We start from the raw sequence: 19,202 nt of genomic DNA, 5'->3' as shown, positions 1-19,202 counted from the left end.
GTACAACATTAGATCACCCATCCATTCAGATAATTTTGGTAGGCAGGATGATTAAAGGTTAACTTTTTTATGAAGTGCAACATAAAACTGACTAACATATAATTGCGTTTTTGCACCATGTTTTTTCTCCCACGCTGTTTAGATTTGGTCACTGCTGCACATTATGGAATGGAAATGTTAATTTACTGTCTGAAATACTGTACTAGATGAATATGACAATAAAAGTTGTCTAAGTCTAGACTAAAACCTTTTTGAGTTTTAGTATACACTGGACTACAACTATCAATTATAGTAATGATTAAAATGTGACAACTTGGGAGTGTTAGCCTAGTTAGAGCAGTGCGCTTGTGCTCTGAGAAGGTTGCAAGTACCCGGTCCGATCCCCACAGTCTGCACTCTGAGTCCCTGAGCAAGACCCTTAACCCCACTCTGCTCCCCGGGCGCTGCATGGTGGCAGCCCACTGCTCCCCCAGAGGATGGTTTAAATGCAGAGGTAGATTTCTCCAGTATGAGATTAATAAAGTTTCAATTAAACCTAATGATAGTTTTCATTCTAAAGATGAAAACTAAGACTAAATCTAAGATGGCTGTCAAAAACAACACTGATCTAAAATAAAAATTCTGGATATCTAAAAAAGAATTTCCAATCTAACTGGTCAGAAATTTTGTTTCCTATTAAAATATTGCAGATATCTAGTTCATAATTCATAACATCAAAAATATATTTTTACTTGTAAAAACATAATTAATAATGTAATCAACTGTAGTTTACCTAGAAAATATTAAGTTTTTGATATGATCTAAAGTCTAAATGACTACTTTTAAGTCCTGGATCATTGATACGTTTGGATATTTATGACAAACGTTCTGCCATATCTCTCCGTGACTTTGGATCTTTGCATTCTTACTACCGTCTTCCCCTAGAGGGCGCTAGACGGAAGAAGGAAATGATCTGCACTTGGTGTGACGACATCAGAGGTTCCCATGCTCATTCAACGGAGTGCAGAGCGGCTCAGAGGTTTCACGAGGATTGAGTATTTTCTGATGGTCAGAGAGAGGAACAGAGCATTCTGCTGACCGCCGCTAACCAGGCTGACAAACAGAGAACCGCCATGACAGAGGAGGCGAGCTCACAGGTAGGTTTTAGCAATTCATCCTCTTTCTGCTCCAACCATGACTTTCAGGGCGCCTGGTTCTACTTCCGCCTGCGTCACTCTTTTACGGCACGTTGATTGGCTCTTGTTTATGTCTGTTTGTGAAGGTAGGGTTTGGATTGGACAGGACATCTAGAGGAGGCGGTGCTTGAAGGTGGAGTCAGGGAACAGCCTGTCACTTTTCATTCTCGCTAAACAGAATTAAACAAATAGAGTAAAGATTTAACAGATCACTTTATGTGTTTTTCAAAAACCTTTATTCAAATAATCAACGGCCGACATCGTCGGTTTGTTATAGTTTTATAACTACCTTCACTGAATGTGTTCATTTTTACAAAGTGTCACAGACCATGCCCACTATTTTAAATCGTAAAAAGACATAGAAATCAGTCACGTGGTTCCTAAAATCAATGTTTTTAGTGTTCTTCGTTTGAATAGAATAGATTAATTTCCTAGAAAGGATTCAGTTTATTTTGGCTTCCTCCTTTATTAGGAATAATCCGGTAATGTTTGTTTTTAGCACAGCTCTGGGATCAGTTCTTGACATATTCTCGTGTTTTAACAAATATTATAAATGTTTTGCATTTGTTTTAGATCATTGTAGATCACATGTGTCCTGCTGAAGACCTTCAGACATCTTCTACTCTGATCCAGGTTAAAAAAACTCAGATCCAGCCCTTTATTACAGCTTAGACTAAACCTGGGATCAAATGCAAACTCAGCTCATCATGACAATCAAAACTATGTCTATTTTTTAGTTTCAGATTAGAAGATGTTTTTGTTCGCCTTCATGAATTTAAACATCTGCACAGTAATTTTCTAATAATGAAGTAGTGGGAGAGCAGGGATGTATTTGGGATTTTCCCTGGATTAGATTATAAAGAGGCTCTATTGTCCCATGGAGGGAAAATTCAGAAAACATTTTGTTGAGTGTTTGAGCCCTGATCTGGGCCTGGTTCTGATTTAATCTCTTTTCTAATGTCAGAAACCTTCATCTTGATTCCTCCAGACCTTTCTCTGGTTATCGTGTTTAAACAGACCAGTAAATCTCGCTTTCAGGAGGAGTTTGGTTAGTCCATTTGAGCAGTAAAGTTTGAACAGGACATTTTGGAGCAGGGAAAACTGTCTTCATGCTCTGATCATCCCAACCTTTGACCTGGAGGCTCAGTTTGGGTCCAGCTCCAGGCCTTGGTGAGATGTTACCACACTAGAGTCCATGAAAAACTGTAGTTTTCCACTGATGAGGACCTGGCTGGATCTGGAAGTATTGCAGCTCTCTGTGAATATATCTGTCATATATTTAGCCAGGGGTTCCGTGGGTCATTAAAAATCATTAAAAGTCATTAAATAATTATTTTTTTAAATTAAGGGCTGAATTGGCATTAAAATTCTTTAAATGGGATTATTTTGGCATAAATGTGCTTTATATTATTTACTAACAAATAAAAGAGAAAATAGCAGCAAAGAAAGAAATATCACCTTCATTTAAACTTTAAAATATCAGCAGCTGAAACTCGCTGTAAACCGCTGAGACTGTAAATGTGTGATATTAATAAAAATAGAAATGAGTCGATGGAAATGACTGGATGGATGTCATTCATCCAGTATCAGATTGAGATCATTAGTCAATGTTGGATTATTGGTGGATTGGATGATGTGGGCCGATATCAGTAACATTTTGCTCATATCTTCATGTAGATGGAGCCAGAAAAAGCTGTATTGACCCTAATAAGTGGGCAGCACATTTTGGGGGATTGGTTGGATGGATGTGAACTGAACCAGAGGAAGTTTAGTGGTGCAGCTAAGCAGGCTGTGACGTTTTAGAGAGGAACTGAATAAGAACACAGTTTGTTCCTATTTTAACCCTTTATAGGGCGCTCAGTCAAATACTGTGAAAATGAACATTTCAAGCCAAGAGTGTTATTGGATAACATGGATATTTTGATGGCAAAGATTAAGGTCAATGTGAAGAAACAGCCACTTTACGTCATATATTAACAAAAAATGACACATGCTTCTATAAAAAATCCATAAAAAGAAACTGTTTATTTTTTACAGCATAACCTTAGAGCTTTAAAGCTACGGTAATACAGGAGATCACATTTCTTACTTTTTTTACTTTTTGATTTAGCTTTTTACTTTTTTCCCCCTAAATTGTTACCTATTTTTCAGCTTAATTTACAACAGATAATATATCATTCAAGGGCTCATTTAATTGGTCAAATACCAAAATAACACGTAGAGCCATTTAGCAGGATCTTAGCTGATTGGCTGGATATAAATTTCCGTTTGTAAAGTGATCAGAAACGGTAACTTGTCCTATGAAAGCTGGGAAAAATCGAAATCTAAATAAGTCATTTTTTTCTTAAAATAAGTGCATTTGTTCTTGGATAAAAGAGACATTTTGCCAATGGAACAAGACAATTTACACTTAAAATTAGAAAGCACAATTGCATTGTCTTATTTGAAGTGCATATTATCTAATTATCTTATTTTAAGACTAAAAATACTCATTTCATTGGCAAACTATCTCATGTACCTACTCAAATTAAGGGTAAATACACTTAATTTAAGACATTTTTATTAATTTCTAGATAATTTTTCCAGTGTGAAGGAGAACAGATGGAGGAGAATGAGTCCAATGATCCTCTGAAGGACGGATATGAATAATATTGTCGATTAATGTAAATTTCCTCAGAAATGTCTTTAGTGTTTGACTCTTTCAGCTATTTTTGAGTTTTTGGTGACAAACATTTGAAATCCCCCCCCCCCCCCCGGTTCAGACCCAGGAAGTTCAGAGACGTTTCTGCTAATGGATGACTCTTAGTTATTTATAGTGTTGACTGTGGAGCAGGAAGGTCTGAGTTTCTGACGCGTTTCCTCTAAGGAAGAAGGAGATCTTCTCTTTGTGACGCCTGACTGCGGTTCAGACCACACCCTCCCTCCCCCAGCTGCCCATCCCTAACGGCTTTGCTAACTGTGACACTTATCTGTCAGGAGCAGGGATCCGTTGATGGGGAGGGGGGGGTCAGTGAGTCGGGAGATGATATAGTTCAGTCAGCGCGGCGCTCTGCTCAGAAACGCAGCAGGGACTGAGCCATGGAGGACGGGCCGTACAAGTACACCAGGGTGAGGGTGATGGATCGTGATCTGGGTCAGAGGGGGGGTGGGTTAGGACACCTGTGAGACGCTTCTGGCTGTTTGTTTGACCCGCTGTGTTTGTGCCCCTGTAGGATGGGAACGGCAGAGTCAGCCGGGTCATCCGGATCGGAACCCGTAAGAGCCAGGTACGCTCCTCCGCTCCTCGCCGCGTCTCTCAGACCGGACTGATGTTCTGTTAGCTGTGAAGTATCTGAAGCCGCCACATCATGGTTCTGTTCTGTTGCAGCTGGCCCGCATCCAGACGGACAGCGTGGCCGACAGGCTGAAGGAGCTCTACCCCGACGTCCACCTGGAAATAGGTGAGAGTTACATGTTTTCCTCTGATAGGAACCAGAACCAGTCGGCAGAATGCGTCCGGGTCCGACTGCTGTAGGGTCTCCACTCTTCTTCAGCTGTCAAACCCATTTGGCACATTTGAAGTTCAGGATGGACCCAGCTTGGATGGCAGCTAACAGACACTCTGCATCCTAACAAAGCACTTCGCTCTCAATCTGCAGGTTTACTAGTGGTTCCTAGAATTTCTAAAAGTAGAATGGGAGGCAGATCTTTTAGTTATCAGGCTCCTCTCCTGTGGAACCAACTACCAGTTTTAGTCCGTGAGGCAGACACCCTGTCTACTTTTAAGGCTAGACTTAAAACTTTCCTTTTTGATAAAGCTTCTAGTTAGAGTGGCTCAGGTTATCCTGAGCTATCTCTATAGTTCTGCTGCTATAGGCTTAGACTGCTGGAGGACATAGGGACCCCTTTTTCATCATCTGCTTCATTCTATCTCTATTCTCCCACTCTGCAGAATCTGTTAGTTCAATCTCTAACGTTCTGCTCTCTCTGCTTTTTCTCAAAGTAGCTTCATCTGGTCTGTTCCTGTTTGGCTGTGACTCCATCCTGGAGAGAAATATCAGCTGTGCTGCTGCCATCAACACCTTTGTTTATAGATGCTGGAGAGCGGCCTGTTTTTCAGTGTAGTCCTGTTTCTCTGACTATGACTAACTGGATGTGCTCTCTTCATCCTCTGACATGGGAGCTGGCTCGGAGCTCGTCTGCCTGGCTGTGTGTTTCCTGGACGGGGCCGCCTGTGGAGCTGGTTGACAGTTGCCTTTTGTATCTATGCTTCTTTTTCTATGTCTGCTTCTGTCTCCTTGAACCCCAGTCGGCCTCAGCAGATGGCCGCTCACACTGAGCCTGGTTCTGCTGGAGGTTTCTTCCTGTTCAAAGGGAGTTTTTCCTCTCCACTGTCGCTACAAGCATGCTTAGTGTGAGGGATTGCTGAAGAGTCAATGAGTCGATGCAATCAGCCCGTTTTCCTTGGATAGAAAACTTTGAATCAATCTGACTGTATGACTTGGTCAATTGTAAAGTGCCTTGAGATGACGTGATGTGAACTGGAGCTACAGAAATAAACTGAATGGAAGTGAATCATTCTGTCACCACCGTGCTTTACAGTAACCTGTGGCTCTTTGGTCAGGAGACCAAAGAGCCACAGGTTAGCATCTGAGCTCCAGCTGTTTCTCTGCTGCTGCGCCTCAGAGGCCGCCTCATGCAGGGAGTAATGGTTAGAAATGGAGCTGCCTTATCAGGTTTGAGGAAGGAATCAGAAAACTCACATTTTTAAAGTCCTTATCTACTCTGGAGCGGCTCTAACTGTCAGGATTACACAATCTACCTTAGAAATGAGTCACACGGGGAGCTGTGGCAGATCCACCCTCGCTTCCTCAGAATTTCCTGCTTAGGAACCAGACCTGCTGACTTCTTAACTTGTTCTAGAAGTTAGTCCTTCAGGTTCTAACAGGCTGTGGCAGAGAAACACGCTGTGCTTCAACTCCTGCAGCTTCTTCCTATAAACTATCCAGGGCTTATGGTGGGATTCCAGTTTGATGGAGACAGAAAAGAAACATTTCCTCACATTCCTAGTTACTATCGCTGACAAACATCTTCTGTCTTTCAGTTGCCATGTCAACGATAGGAGATAAAATCCTGGACACAGCTCTATCCAAGGTAAGGTCTTTGTTTGACACATCAGGGGCGAGCTACCAGGCAGGCGGAGCCTCTGCTGGTCCGTCACAATTAAAATAGATTTAGAAAGCTTTGATTTTCTATTAATTTTCCTAAAAGATAAAAACAAGCAACAAATATGTCTCTTACTCGTAAAATCCCACATCCTGCGTGACCGACCCGGTCCGTTCCAGAATGCTGTGCAAAGCAAAGCCTACTGCCTCCGCTGTGTCTCCCATCCTGCGCCGCTCCGACTTCCTCAGAGCTGGAGAAGAGCATGCGCAATATTTTCATTGAATTCATGGGAGCAAAACGTGGAAAAAACGCTTAATTTAATGACATATTTAAAAAAATCCCCATCAGCATCCAGCATAGTGCAGTTTCTGCCCAATTATTTTCTTTTTGTTGTGGTTTTTTGAAACGTTGATAACTAGGATCATACATGGTTTATATGAACTATGTTTGTTTTAACCTCAAAACTCAGCATCTCTTCATCCATGCCTGCGATGAGACGATTCTAAGTACATTTTTTTCTTAAATTAAGTGCATTTTTGGAACGAGACAATTTACATTTAAAATAAGAAACAACTATTTTATTGTTGCATTTCAGGAGCATATTATCTAATGATCTTATTTTAAGGGTAAAAATACTAATTCCATTGGCAAATCATCCTATTTACCTGCTCAAATTAAGGATAAAAACACAAAATGTAAGAATTTTTTAACTTATTTTTAGATTTTTTTTGCAGTGTTTTGAATTTGTGAGATTCGCTCTTAAAAGTTGTTGTGACTGGATTTCATTAAACTTTTAAGCCTCTCGGTATAAAATAAATATTTTGATCAAGATGAGAATTCTGTTTCCTGGTATGTTGAGGTACCAGTAGTTTGCATCCAATCATTGAATTAAACGGTCTTAGTTTTTGGGAAGAATTATGCTCTAATCTGTAGTTACCGATTGGTCGTTACTATATTTTAATTTGACAAACCGGATCTTCTTGGCGTTCTGTTTGCTGCTTGGTGCGACTGCAATTGTGGATCCGAGCTCGGATCCGTATTTTGATGGTAACGGATGGAGGGGTAGCGGCGGATGTGGAACAGTTCTCATTGATCAACATGGCAGACAAGTATCTGCACGACCAGAGATAGGAAGTAACGAAGTACAAATACTTCGTTACTGTACTCAAGTAGATTTTTCTGATATTTTTACTTTACTTTACTACTTATTTTTATGGAGACTTTTTACTTCTACTCCTTACATTTTTACACAAATATCTGTACTTTCTACTCCTTACATTTTTAAAAATTGGCTCGTTACTTTAGTTTTGAATCATTTCAATGGAGTTACCGTTATTATTTTTCACATCATCAATACCAAATTCAATCTAATTGGATGGGAATCTAGGTTGCATTTGACGCACCACTACAAGATGAATCGACAGATTCGGCGGTATTCATTGGCGGCAAATCATTGCAGCTTGGTGGCGGTGGCGTTAGCATAGTAGCATGGACGACGAGATGATTGAAAATGAACACAACGGAGATCTAGTCCTATTGGCAGACATCCATTTAAAATGTAGGCAACGGCATGAAAAAAGTGGCTTCTACTTTTATTTTTATACTTTAAGTAAATTTACAAGCCTGTACTTTGTTACTTTTACTTGAGTAAAGAAGTTTAATCAGTACTTCCACTTTTACCAGAGTATTTTTTAACACAAGTATCTGTACCTTTACTCAAGTACGGAAAGTGAGTACTTTTGCCATCTCTGTGCACGACATACATGAGCGGGGCGGAGCGCTGACGGAGGATGTGGAATCACCATGCTATTTTGCAAATTCGCAACTTAGAAATCATGGCAGGTCTGAAATTGTCATCATTGGTGCACGTCCACTCTGAGAGACAGAATCTAAACAAAAAATCCACAGTCACAATATATTATTTTTTTAAGAACTATTTTTGTTTGATACAGCTGCAAATAAATATTTGAACACCTGAGAAAATCAAAGCTAATATTTGGTAAAGTAGCCTTTTTTGCAATTCTAGAGGTGAAAAGTTTCCTGTAGTTTTTCACCAGGTTTGCACACACAACAGGAGAGATTTTGGCCCATTCCTCTACACAGATCTTCATTGATCAGTCAAGAACCATTGCTGAGAACCACGGAGTCTGAGCTCCCTCTAAAGGCTCTCTATTGGGTTTAGGTCAGGAGACTGGCTCGGCCACCTTCATATGTTTCTTCCAGAGCCACTCCTTGGTTATCCAGGCTCTGTGCTTTCGGGTCATTGTGATGCTGGAAGACCCAGCCTCCACCCATCTTCAATGCTCTAACTGATGGAAGGAGGTTATTCCCCAAAATCTCCCAATACATGACCTTGGTCATCCTTTCCTTAATACAGAGCAGTCTCCCTGTCCCATGTGCAGAAAAACACCCCAAAGCATGATGCTGCCACCGCCATGCTTCACAGTAGGGAAGGTGTTCTTGGGATGGTATTCATCATTCTTCTACCTCCAAACACGGTTAGTAGAATAATGACCAAACAGTTCTATTTTGGTCTCATCTGATCGCATGAATTTCTCTCATGACTCCTCTGGATCATCCAGATGATCTTTGGCTGAAGACGGGCCTCTGGGAGGCGGTTTTCTGAAGGCAGACCTGTTAGTCTGCCTTCAGAATCTAGGGTCAGAATTATAGGTGTTTAAATACTTATTTTCAGCTGATTCATACAAATAAATAGTTTTAAAAAATCATATATTGGCATTTCTGGATTATTTTTCTTAGATTATGTCTCTCACAGCCGACATGCACATGCAATGACAATTTTAGACCCCTCCATGATTTCTAAGTGGGGGAACTTGCAAAAACCAGGATGTTCAAATACTGTATATTTCTGTTTACAGAGATCTGATCTAATTATAAAAAATAGATTTAAAAGATTTTATTATGGTGCTGCTTAATAATTATGAATATGCAATAAACAGTTTTACTTTTTAAAGCAAAGCAAAGACCTTTTTCTCCAGGACTTTATTAACAGACACTGATGCTGTAGATCCTGTTATTGGTTTCTGTTCACTTCAAGTGGTTTAATTCAGAAGTTTTACCCTCACAGCAGAAACTGAACCTTTGTTGATCAGAAACTGAATCTTGTTATATATTTTGATTAGTTATAGTTCTTTTTAAAATGTTTTACTATAATCCTGTATGCAGATGATGCTGTTATATTTACCCACTGTCATTTTAATTATTATTGCAGCCAAACAAACTATGAACCATGTTGCAGCTCAGCTAAAGGAGCGCCATCTACAGCTGAATGTCTCCAATAAGTCAGCCTGTTTTCCAGTGAAACCAGAACCATCATCCTGAAGTAGAAAACATGGAGCTAACCGACAATATGTGCTTTTTAAATGTGTTTCCTTTAGATCGGTGAGAAGAGTTTGTTCACCAAAGAGTTGGAGAACGCCCTGGAGAGGAATGAGTGAGTGTCTGTATGACTCGGGTAATTTGGGTTTGGGTCCAACAGGAAGAAGAATCTAAGGCTTTTTAATGGGAAGAAATTAGTTTAATATTCAATCAATTAAACACAACTCAAAGGTTTAAAAAAATCATCCTGCTGTTGGTTCTGATTAACATAGTATTAACCTCCTATGACCTTTATTTACATATTTTTTCTTTAGCAGGTAAAATCTGAAAACTTAAAGCCCTGAACAAACAGAATACAATTTAGCTTCTGATCCGACAGAAAATCGCATCATAGAGGTTGTGGCTTTTAGCGTCAGGGGGGATGATCACAACCGACACAGTTTTCTGCTGGTGGCTGCGTAGCTCTAACTCAGATAGATCCCAGGTCTATTTTAGTCAGACTATTAAGCAGTTCACAAGCAATTGAATGCGTCTGACAGAAAGAGAGACGCTATTGTAAAGGAAAACACCTTCACTTTGGCGGAAAACACAAAGAGAAAAGAGTTCGGTTTGGACCATTTTTACAGACAGAATAAACATCCATCCTCTATCCATCCATCCATCCAGCTTTGACAGCAGAGAAGGTGCTTCTCCTAACATTGGATGTTTGTTGCTGTAATGAGTAGAGAGATGATCAGGTATAAATTAGGTCTGCAACTAATGATTATTTTGTAAATCGATGAATCTCTTGATTATTTAAGAAGACTTTTTGGGAGATTAAACCAAGTGAAACTAAAACCTTTTCACCTGAGGAGTTCTCCTTGAAGCAGATTGACAGATTAAATAGTTTGTTTTATCTTAAATGGAAAATGTTTATATAATTTTTCTTTTACAATTTTGGTATAATTACTGCTCTGTCATCTTAAGGCATGTAGTAGAGTCTCATTAATCTGATTCATTGGTTAATCTCTGGTATAGATACTGCAGTGAGGCACCGTTTACCAGATGAGATCTTTACCATCTGAGCTGCTTCAGATGTAGCAGCTGCTTGTAGTCTGCAGCTGAATGAAGTCTTTCAGACAGGAAACATGAATGGAGCCGTTCTAAGCTATGTTCCTCTGCTCTGACTGCAGGGTCGACCTGGTCGTTCACTCGCTGAAAGATCTGCCCACCACCCTGCCTGCAGGATTCACCATCGGAGCCGTGCTGAAGTAAGTAAGCTTGATTTGGAGCATGGAAAAAGCTCCCAACAGAGATGATAACAGCTCAGTGTGGTAGGGCGCTATTATGAGGAGTTCCTGATATGCAAAAAGTCCAGGAGGAATCCTTCCCCAGTTTCTGAGCTCAGTCGGACTTCCTGTTTGCTGCACCTTTAATCATTTTAAGGCCTTTATTTGGTCTATTTCATGACATTTGGGTCAAACATCTGCTTTGGAAGGAGGTCTGACGCTCCAGATGTGCTGCTCCCATGTATTAGAAGGAAAGATGAATATTTGTGGTTTAATCAGGAGATCATGTTGTGTCCTTTGTTTCAGGAGGGAGAACCCCCATGATGCAGTGGTGCTCCATCCAAACCATGCAGGGAAAACTCTGGACAGTCTGCCAGAGAAAAGGTAGGAGCAGTAATGGACGCCTGGTGTTTACTCAGCCTGAAGGAGCAGATCGTTCTTCATGGTTTCTCCATCTGTGTGCAGTGTGATTGGCACGAGTTCATTACGGCGAGCTGCCCAGCTGAAGAAGAGGTTTCCCCACCTGGAGTTTAAAGATATCGTATCCTTTGTTAGAGTTTTCTGGTCCTCATCAGCTCAGTTAAACAGGTGGAAGGATGGTCTGAGAGAAAACCACAGAGGAACTTCTGATGATCGATGGACAGATCCTTTAAATGGTTTATCTGCTCTGAAATGCTCCCATCCTCTTCATGGATGGTTGTACAGGACCGAGCTGTTCATCTTTGAGAATAAAACCCGCAAAGTTTTCTATTCATCTGGAGACTAAAGGATGGAGCCCTTCTTCACCCTGGATGTCCAGGGCGGTCGTCCTACTGGAGCCTTCTGCAGCCTCTATAAGCTTTTCCTGGATTTATCTTTCTTCTCCTGAAGAAAGCGATCCCCTCAGCATGATATTGCCGCTGCCGTGTTTCCTCCTGGGGACGGTGTAGTTTGGGTGAAGCTCACTGATACATTTTTGCAGATCAGCCTAAAAGTTTAGTTTTGTTTTCATCTGATCAGTTTTCAGTTTCCTCTACATTCTGACTTCAGTTCAACATTTTAAAAACCTAACCAGTCATTCCAATGAAAAGTTAAAAAAAGTTTCCAAGATTGAAGACGTTTCTCTTCGCATCCAGGAAGCTTTTTCTATTGAAAATGTCAGAAATAGGGTTGAGTTCGAGGCTTTAAAGAGCGGGAAAAAAAACAAAGCCTTGTTTTGGCTTAGAAAAGATGCAAACTGAACCTGAAGCATGGGTCTGCCCCTAAGGAATGGGGGGTGTTTGGCTTCTTTGTTAGACTGGAACTCCCCATACCTGTCTATGTCTCTGTAATGGGGGTCGTTAGAGTGAATTGTTGGTCTGGCTGAATAGGCGAGGTCCTCTGTTTCCCTGCAAAGGGGTTGCGCTGATAGTATTTAAGGTTGCTTTTTCTCTCTTGACATAGATGGCTTCCTTCATGTCTCTATCAAACCAGCTGTCTTCTTTGTCCAAAATGTGAACATTCTGGTCCTCCAAAGAATGTCCCTTTCAATTTGCATGTTTTCTAAGCAAAAACAAGGCTTTATTTATAGTCCGCTCTATAAAGCCTCGAACTCAACACTTAAATTGGAACTTTTCTTCGGAATGACTGAGCTGGATGAGTGAGAATCTTCACCAACTTTATCAGTCTGCAAATTAAAGTTTATTTTTTCCAGTCCAGGGCCTCCCACCTGAGCTGTGGATCCCTGCAGCTCCTCCAGTGTGACCACAGGCCTCTGGGCTGCTTCCCTCCTTTTCCAGGTGTTTGATCAGGACAGTTGAGTGTTAGTGGGTGTGTGGTGCTTCCTTCCAGCTTCAGATGATGGGTTCATTCGTTCACTGAGACCTTCAGATTAAATAGCGTCTGAAAACAAACGTGCTTCAAACTCTTGTTCCTCCTAAAGCCGGGCATATAGGCCCCGTCCACACGAAGCTGAACCCTGGCCTAAACGCACAAATTTTTCACCAAACCAGCCTCTCATCCATACGAAGCCGGCGTTTCGGGAGTCTGTAAATGATCGTTTTTTTAATTAAGCCTTCAGAGTGGGAAGATTTTGAAACGCCGTTTTCGCGTTTCCATCTTTAAGCTCTAACCGCATTTTCTTTCTTACACGCATGCGTCATAGCGTCGCCTCTAAACACGCATGCGCGACACAGTATCACAACAACAATGGCGCCGTACTGTGTTGAATGGTTGCTGCTCATGCTACTCACCCTGCTGTCGGGCTTACAACAGAATCTTCTTCTTCTGGAATATCTCCAGGAAGAACAGAGCAATATCGACGACATAGTTCAGCACCTGAATTTGACTGAACCACGAAAATGGACCCGCAGGGCAACCATGTATAAATATTAGTGCGCATGTCCAACATTTCGTCGCCTATTTTTGCTTTGGCACCACAGCGCCACTTACAGGCCTGGCATACATTTTGCAGCATTTTCATGCATTCGTGTGGACGATCACATTTATTTTACGTCTCCGTCTTTACGACAGACGTTCTGGAAAATATTAGCGTTTCGTGTTTGTTTTGACTTCGTGTGGACGGGGCTATACTGTACGATTTTTTTCAATCGTTATATGCAGCTACAGCTCACACTGTACGGTGAAACCGCAGGGTATAAAAGTTCACGCCTTACGATGTTTGCTCTCACACGCTGCGACCCGACGCTCTGATGCGATCCACCTGCTCACACTGTACGACTAAAAACCAGGTGGGACTCAGCTCCGCAGTGAGATGGCGATACTCGGACTCGTCTATCTGGAAGCCAAACCAGTAGCAGATAAATATGAAGCTACTAGAGTGAAACGCGCTGCCTTGGATATTTGGGGAATTTTGGCCTAAAAGCCCTAAAAAGAAAAGGAGACGACGTATTTAGACAAAGACATGGCGGAGCAAACATGGCTACTACGGTCTGACAGTTTGACAGAAAGAACTCCATTTCACTCATTGCACACCCGCCATGCTGCTGGGTTTACATCTGAGAGGAAGAAGAAGAATCCTTGTTTGCCCGCGGAGCGATTTGCCTACTTCCATCTTATGACGTCTGACTGAGTTTGAGTTTGATTTTCTCCTAACCTTATAATTCCTGATGGGAAGGTGGCCGTTAGAGGCAGATCGTCCCTCGTTACCCCCTGTACCACGCATGACGAGGTGAAAGAAGCCCCGATGGAAAAATTCTCACGAAAAGGACAAAAAATCAGACAGTGAACGCCTTAAGCGTTGAATAACATCAGCCTCTGGTTTCAAAGGAAGGTTAATATTTTGTCAGAACGTTTGCAGAGTTTTCCTCCAGTATTTAGTGCAGTTGGTGTTTTCTTAACCGGTTTTCCAGCGCGGGAACTTGAACACGCGTCTGAAGAAGTTGGACGAGAAGGACGACTTTGCTGCCATCATTCTGGCGGCTGCCGGCCTCAAGCGGATGGGATGGGAGGACCGAATCAGCCTGGTACCCTCCAGTCCTCCGTCTAAGCTTTCTCTCTCCTTGTTTCTATCTAACAAACTTTGTTTCTCTTCTGCTAGATCCTGGAGCCTGAAGACTGCATGTATGCTGTTGGACAGGTAGAAGCCCAAACTACGACGGCCCATTGATCATGTGCTTGTTCCTGTTTCCGATTCTCATCTGTGTGTTTGTCTTCAGGGAGCTTTAGCCGTAGAGGTCCGGGCCAGAGATGTAGATATCCTGGAGATGGTGTCTGTCCTCCATGACCCGGACACTGTGCTGCGCTGCATCGCTGAGAGAGCTTTCCTCAAACAGCTGGTACGTCTAAAAGCAACCTGCTCTGCCTCACTTCCTGTGGCTCACAGCCGGACTCTTATTCAGCTTGGCTTGTATTGATAGGAGGGCGGCTGCAGCGTTCCTGTGGCTGTGCACACCGAGGTGAAGGGCTCCCAGGTAAGCATGCTAATCAGAGCAGGACTCTTTTCACTTCCCACTGCCTCACATCCACTTTTACATGTCCTGATCAGAAGGTTTGCTTCATATTACCGTTTAACCAGCTCCAGATATCACAGCCACCTGCTATGCTGCAGTAACCTGACTCCGCCAGATGGATTTGCTCTGCATATCCATCTGGAAACCTTCCGTTGAAGTAATTTTGGGAAGGGGCGAAAATACTGGTTAGCTGATTGGCCTATGTTGGTGATAGACGGGCCAAATAAACCAATCAGATCAACGAAGCATATGACGTACTAACAGAGCGACGACGAAGAGGAGCCAATTGATAGATCAAACTCTTGCCAAAACCAGTCGGGAGAAGAGCAAAAACATCTTTTCCTCTGAGAAAAGCCTTCAGAGCAGTGTTTTGCTCTTCTTTCAGTGAAGAAATACTCTGTAATTCCCATAAAACTTGCCTGATAGCCACGCTAACGCTAGTTTCATCGGCTGAAGCCGCCATGTTCTTTAGACTGAACTGTCGCGCTTCTTGTTGCGTCACACCTCAACCCGCCTCAAAGCCAACGCTGATTGGACGTTCGTTTGGTGAACGGCTCCAAATTTTCTTTAACGAAGAGTCTCCAGACTGATCTGCGAGTGAAACCTTGAAAGCTCGCGAGATCAGGATGGTCTCACAAGGCTAATGCTGCAGCGAGACGGAGATAAAGGTGGAAAAAGTCAAAATTTTAACCCTTCATCAGTGTTTCCATCTGAGCCGATCGATCGACACGTGTAGCTGCTTTTCTGGTCATATTTTAAATCTGAGATACTTTCACATCTTTTCCTGATCTTAGTTTGGCCTTTTAGTCACAGCAAGTTTATTTCTATAGCTCCTTTCAGCAGTGAGGCAATTCAGACAGGAGGCAGAGTATAAATAATACAGACAGTAGCAGTGATAATTGAAATAAGACAATTTTATATATGAGATTAATTAAAAAAGGTAAACTGGACTGAAAACTTAATTATGTTTATATCTCAGTCAAACGTCTCTAAATTAATGACTTTTAATCTGGATTTGAAACAACTTTGAGTTTGAGCTATTTTACAGTTTACTGTCAGTTTCTCCAGGTTATTGGAGCGGGAGAAATAAAAGCTTTTGGTTCTGAGTCTGGAGAATAGATCTGATCCAGTAGACCTGAGAGGTCTGGCTGTCGATCCACTAACAGAAGGATTTTAAATCTATTCTCTGACATACGAAGGATGGACTGTCTCACTGGGCTGATGTTCTCTACTTTCTTAGCTCTAGTGAGGACGCAGGCAGCAGCGGTCTGGATCAGCTGCAGCTGTCTGATCCTTTTTTAGGCCGATCTGTGAAAACACCGCTGCAGGGATCAAGGAATTTCTTTCAATGTCCTGCTGAGACATTAGATCTTTAATCCTGGAGACGTTCTTTAGGTCAGTGGTTGACATCTCTGGGGTTCCAGTCCTGCATGTTTTAGGTGTTTCTCTGTTGCAACGCACCAGAAAAAAATGGATGATTAACAGGCTTCTGCAGCACTGGAACTCTAAGACATGCAGGGCAGGTTCCTGAGGAATCACTGCACTGGAAAAACGATCTAGAAATAATAAAAATGTCTTAAATTAAGTGTATTCACTCTTAATTTCAGTAGGTAAATGAGAGAGTTTGCCAATGGAATGAGTATTTTTACTCTTAAAATAAGATAATTCGATAATATGGACTTGAAATAAGACAATGCAATTGTGTTTTCTTATTTTTATTGTTCCATTGGCAAAATGTATCTTTTACCTCCTCAATCCAAGAATAAATGTGCTTATTTTAAGAGAAAACAACTTTTTTTTTTACTTTTTCCAGTGTGCTTTATGGGATAGAAGACCCACTTTGCTCCTGTCTTCATGAAGGTTCAGATCTGGGTCCATCACTGCACTGGAAAGAATCAAACTCTAGATATGTCCTTTTTTTCTTATAATAAGTGCATTTGTTCCTGAATTGAGGACGTAAAAGAGACATTTTGCCAACAGAACAAGACAATTTGCTTTTAAAATAAGAAAACTCAACTGCGTTGTTTTATTTCAAGTGCATATTATCTAATTATCTTATTTTAAGAGTAAAAATACTCATTCCATTGGCAAATAATCTTGTTTACATGCTCAAATTAAGGATAAATACACTTAATTTAAGAAATTTTTACTTATTTCTTGATCGTTTTTCCAGTGTGCACCCAGATATAGAGCCCGGTCGCTGGTTTCTAGCTGACGTTAGAACCCTCTTCCTTTGGTCCAAAAATGATATTACTTCCATTTTGTTTGGATTCAGGTGCAGAACGTTTTGTCCCGCTCATATTATTGATTTACCTGATCAGGAACGGCTTCATGGTCACCTGACATGGTGGATAAACAGCTGTGTCCTCCATCCTAGATGGGAATAAAAACCAAATCAGACTTCAGAAACCAACAAATAAAAAATAAAACTAAAAATAGAAACATCAACAAAAAGCATGAAAAGTTAATTGAATGATATAAATATTGAAAGTGAATAATTATGAAACATTGTGTAAACGGGCTTTTTTGTGTTTTCAGTTCTCGTTTTTCTTAACAGCTCGATTCTTCTTCCCTCTGAAGGAAAGTCTCCAACCAGCAGCTTTGTCCTTTGACCTTAACCAATGGATCAAAGTGTATTTAAGCGTTTATGATGTCGCTTTCAAAATAAATTGAAAACACGAGTCAAACTTTTCACTGAATTTATTCACATTTTCCAGCCAAATTCAGGTTTTGACCCGACCTGATCCTGTCTGTGTCCCACTGTGACAAACTAAATGAAAATGTTAACAAAAGGAAAAAGAATGTAAACCTGTCTGTTGTTGCAGCTCTACCTGACCGGTGCCGTTTACAGCCTGGATGGATCAGAGAGTCTGAAGGAAACCATGGAGACCAGCATCGCCGCTGGCGACGAGGTAAGTTGGAAAGCATTCCTGCCGCTGCGTCTTTTCACCTCTGAACTCTCTAGCTGAACCTTTTCACCGCCGTTTCTGCAGCAGAGCCGGGAGAAGGTGGACGAGCAGATCCAGAGGGTGGGAGTCACAGCCCTCAAACTGCCGGCTGCTTCTCAGGACGCGGCCGAGCGGCTGGGCGTCGACCTCGCCAACCTACTGCTGAACAAAGGAGCCAAGGAGATCCTGACGGTGGCCCGGCAGCTCAACGACGCCAGATAATCCGACCCCCGAGGGAAGGGACCCCAGTCTGTCTGCATAGCCTCGTTTCAAGTCTAAACGCCACCTCCTCCTCATGTGACATGATGTACGGCGTCCAAACACTACTTGAAGCAGAGCTGCACTCAGAGCATCAGTTTGTCTGGAGTCCCTTCTGTCAGTGGCTGCTTGTCTGTATTACCTCATCTCCTTAACCACTCAGATCAGCCCACTGAGATCATCAGAGAGGAACATATGATTGCCTTCAGACTTTATAGTCAGGGTCGTCTTCAGCCAGAGAGAGAGCATGAACACAGGTGCAGGATGTGTTACGTCCATCCCTGTTCCTCAGAAACGGAATAAAAACAATAAATCAGGCCCTTTTCAGAACCTCCTGTTCTGAGTGCAGCGTTTTTACCCCAGGCAGACTTCCTCTTTAGGAGAGGAAATACGAGTCCCGGCGAGCTGGATGGGGACGTTATGATCCAGAGTGTTTTAAACTCTGATGTTGTAGCTTCAAAGCTGTCTCATCAGTTCAGCTGCTGCTGAATTCCCAGATTGGGAAGACTAAAGTTTAACTGGTGACGGGAAAAATGTTGGTTCTGACCGTTCTAAATCAAACGCTCCAATTCTTATCTGATCCAGCAGCCTTTCATAAAGCAGAGAAGGGCAACAAATGATCCCATTACAGATTAATAATCTAATCTGTACCCTTTTTATTTTATTTCTTCTTGCCTAGTATCAATCAGAAATGTAGAACCTGCTGATTTCTCCTGCTGCTCGTTGTGCAGAGGAACCCTGTCAGGCGTTCTGCTGCCTGTGGTTTTAAGAATGCCGCTGCGTCTCTCTGACCCTGGCGCCATCACTGTAAACCCACACAAAGCTGCAGAAATGAGCTTCTGAGCTCTAATCTCTGTTCTGTTTCTCTGATTCTTCCAGTCAGGCTTCTGGTGGCAGCAGCACACTTAGTTTAATACGATATTTTTATTATACTTTACAGGCTTTTCTTGGATATTTTTGTAATTTAACCCTCTTTTTTTCTAAAAAACAAAAAACAAAAAAAGAGGTCATGCTGGTTATAAATGTGTTTTTTTTTTCAGCTTTAATTCATATATTAAACAACATGCTATGTTGTAGAAATAACTACTCCAGGTTATAAACATACATGTTTGTCTCGTATCCCAGAAAGGTTTGTCAATA

General features: G+C 41.7%; 1 protein-coding gene across 3 annotated transcripts; it reads left to right on the top strand.

Annotated features, from left to right (window-relative positions):
* Positions 1–952: 952 nt before the first annotated feature.
* On the top strand, positions 953–18,536 carry LOC119795256 (porphobilinogen deaminase-like). Of its 3 annotated transcripts, none has more exons than XM_038303153.1 (14): positions 953–1,136; positions 4,388–4,441; positions 4,543–4,615; positions 6,259–6,308; positions 9,719–9,774; positions 10,832–10,909; positions 11,234–11,311; positions 11,393–11,468; positions 14,257–14,370; positions 14,445–14,483; positions 14,563–14,682; positions 14,764–14,817; positions 17,682–17,768; positions 17,850–18,536. In XM_038303153.1, exons 1-14 carry the CDS (start codon positions 1,113–1,115, stop codon positions 18,024–18,026), a joined length of 1,080 nt encoding a protein of 359 aa, XP_038159081.1. In that variant the 5' UTR covers positions 953–1,112; the 3' UTR covers positions 18,027–18,536. The 3 variants fall into 3 exon arrangements, with proteins under 3 accessions (XP_038159081.1, XP_038159080.1, XP_038159078.1); XM_038303152.1 differs by lacking the exon at positions 953–1,136 and adding an exon at positions 4,145–4,283 and having other exon boundaries at positions 17,853–18,536; XM_038303150.1 differs by lacking the exon at positions 953–1,136 and adding an exon at positions 4,149–4,283.
* Positions 18,537–19,202: the final 666 nt, after the last annotated feature.

The sequence above is a fragment of the Cyprinodon tularosa genome, unplaced genomic scaffold (genome assembly GCF_016077235.1).
Source record: "Cyprinodon tularosa strain WSP-4 unplaced genomic scaffold, ASM1607723v1 ctg506, whole genome shotgun sequence".
Taxonomy (NCBI): domain Eukaryota; kingdom Metazoa; phylum Chordata; class Actinopteri; order Cyprinodontiformes; family Cyprinodontidae; genus Cyprinodon; species Cyprinodon tularosa.
This window is presented reverse-complemented; position numbering and strand designations above follow the sequence as displayed.

Coding starts and splice junctions, on each gene's coding strand:
- LOC119795256 (XM_038303150.1), top strand. CDS start 4,254: ATGGAGGACGGGCCGTACAAGTACACCAGG. Junction 11,312..11,392: donor GACAGTCTGCCAGAGAAAAG/GTAGGAGCAGTA, acceptor ATCTGTGTGCAG/TGTGATTGGCACGAGTTCAT. Junction 14,683..14,763: donor GAGCTTTCCTCAAACAGCTG/GTACGTCTAAAA, acceptor TTGTATTGATAG/GAGGGCGGCTGCAGCGTTCC.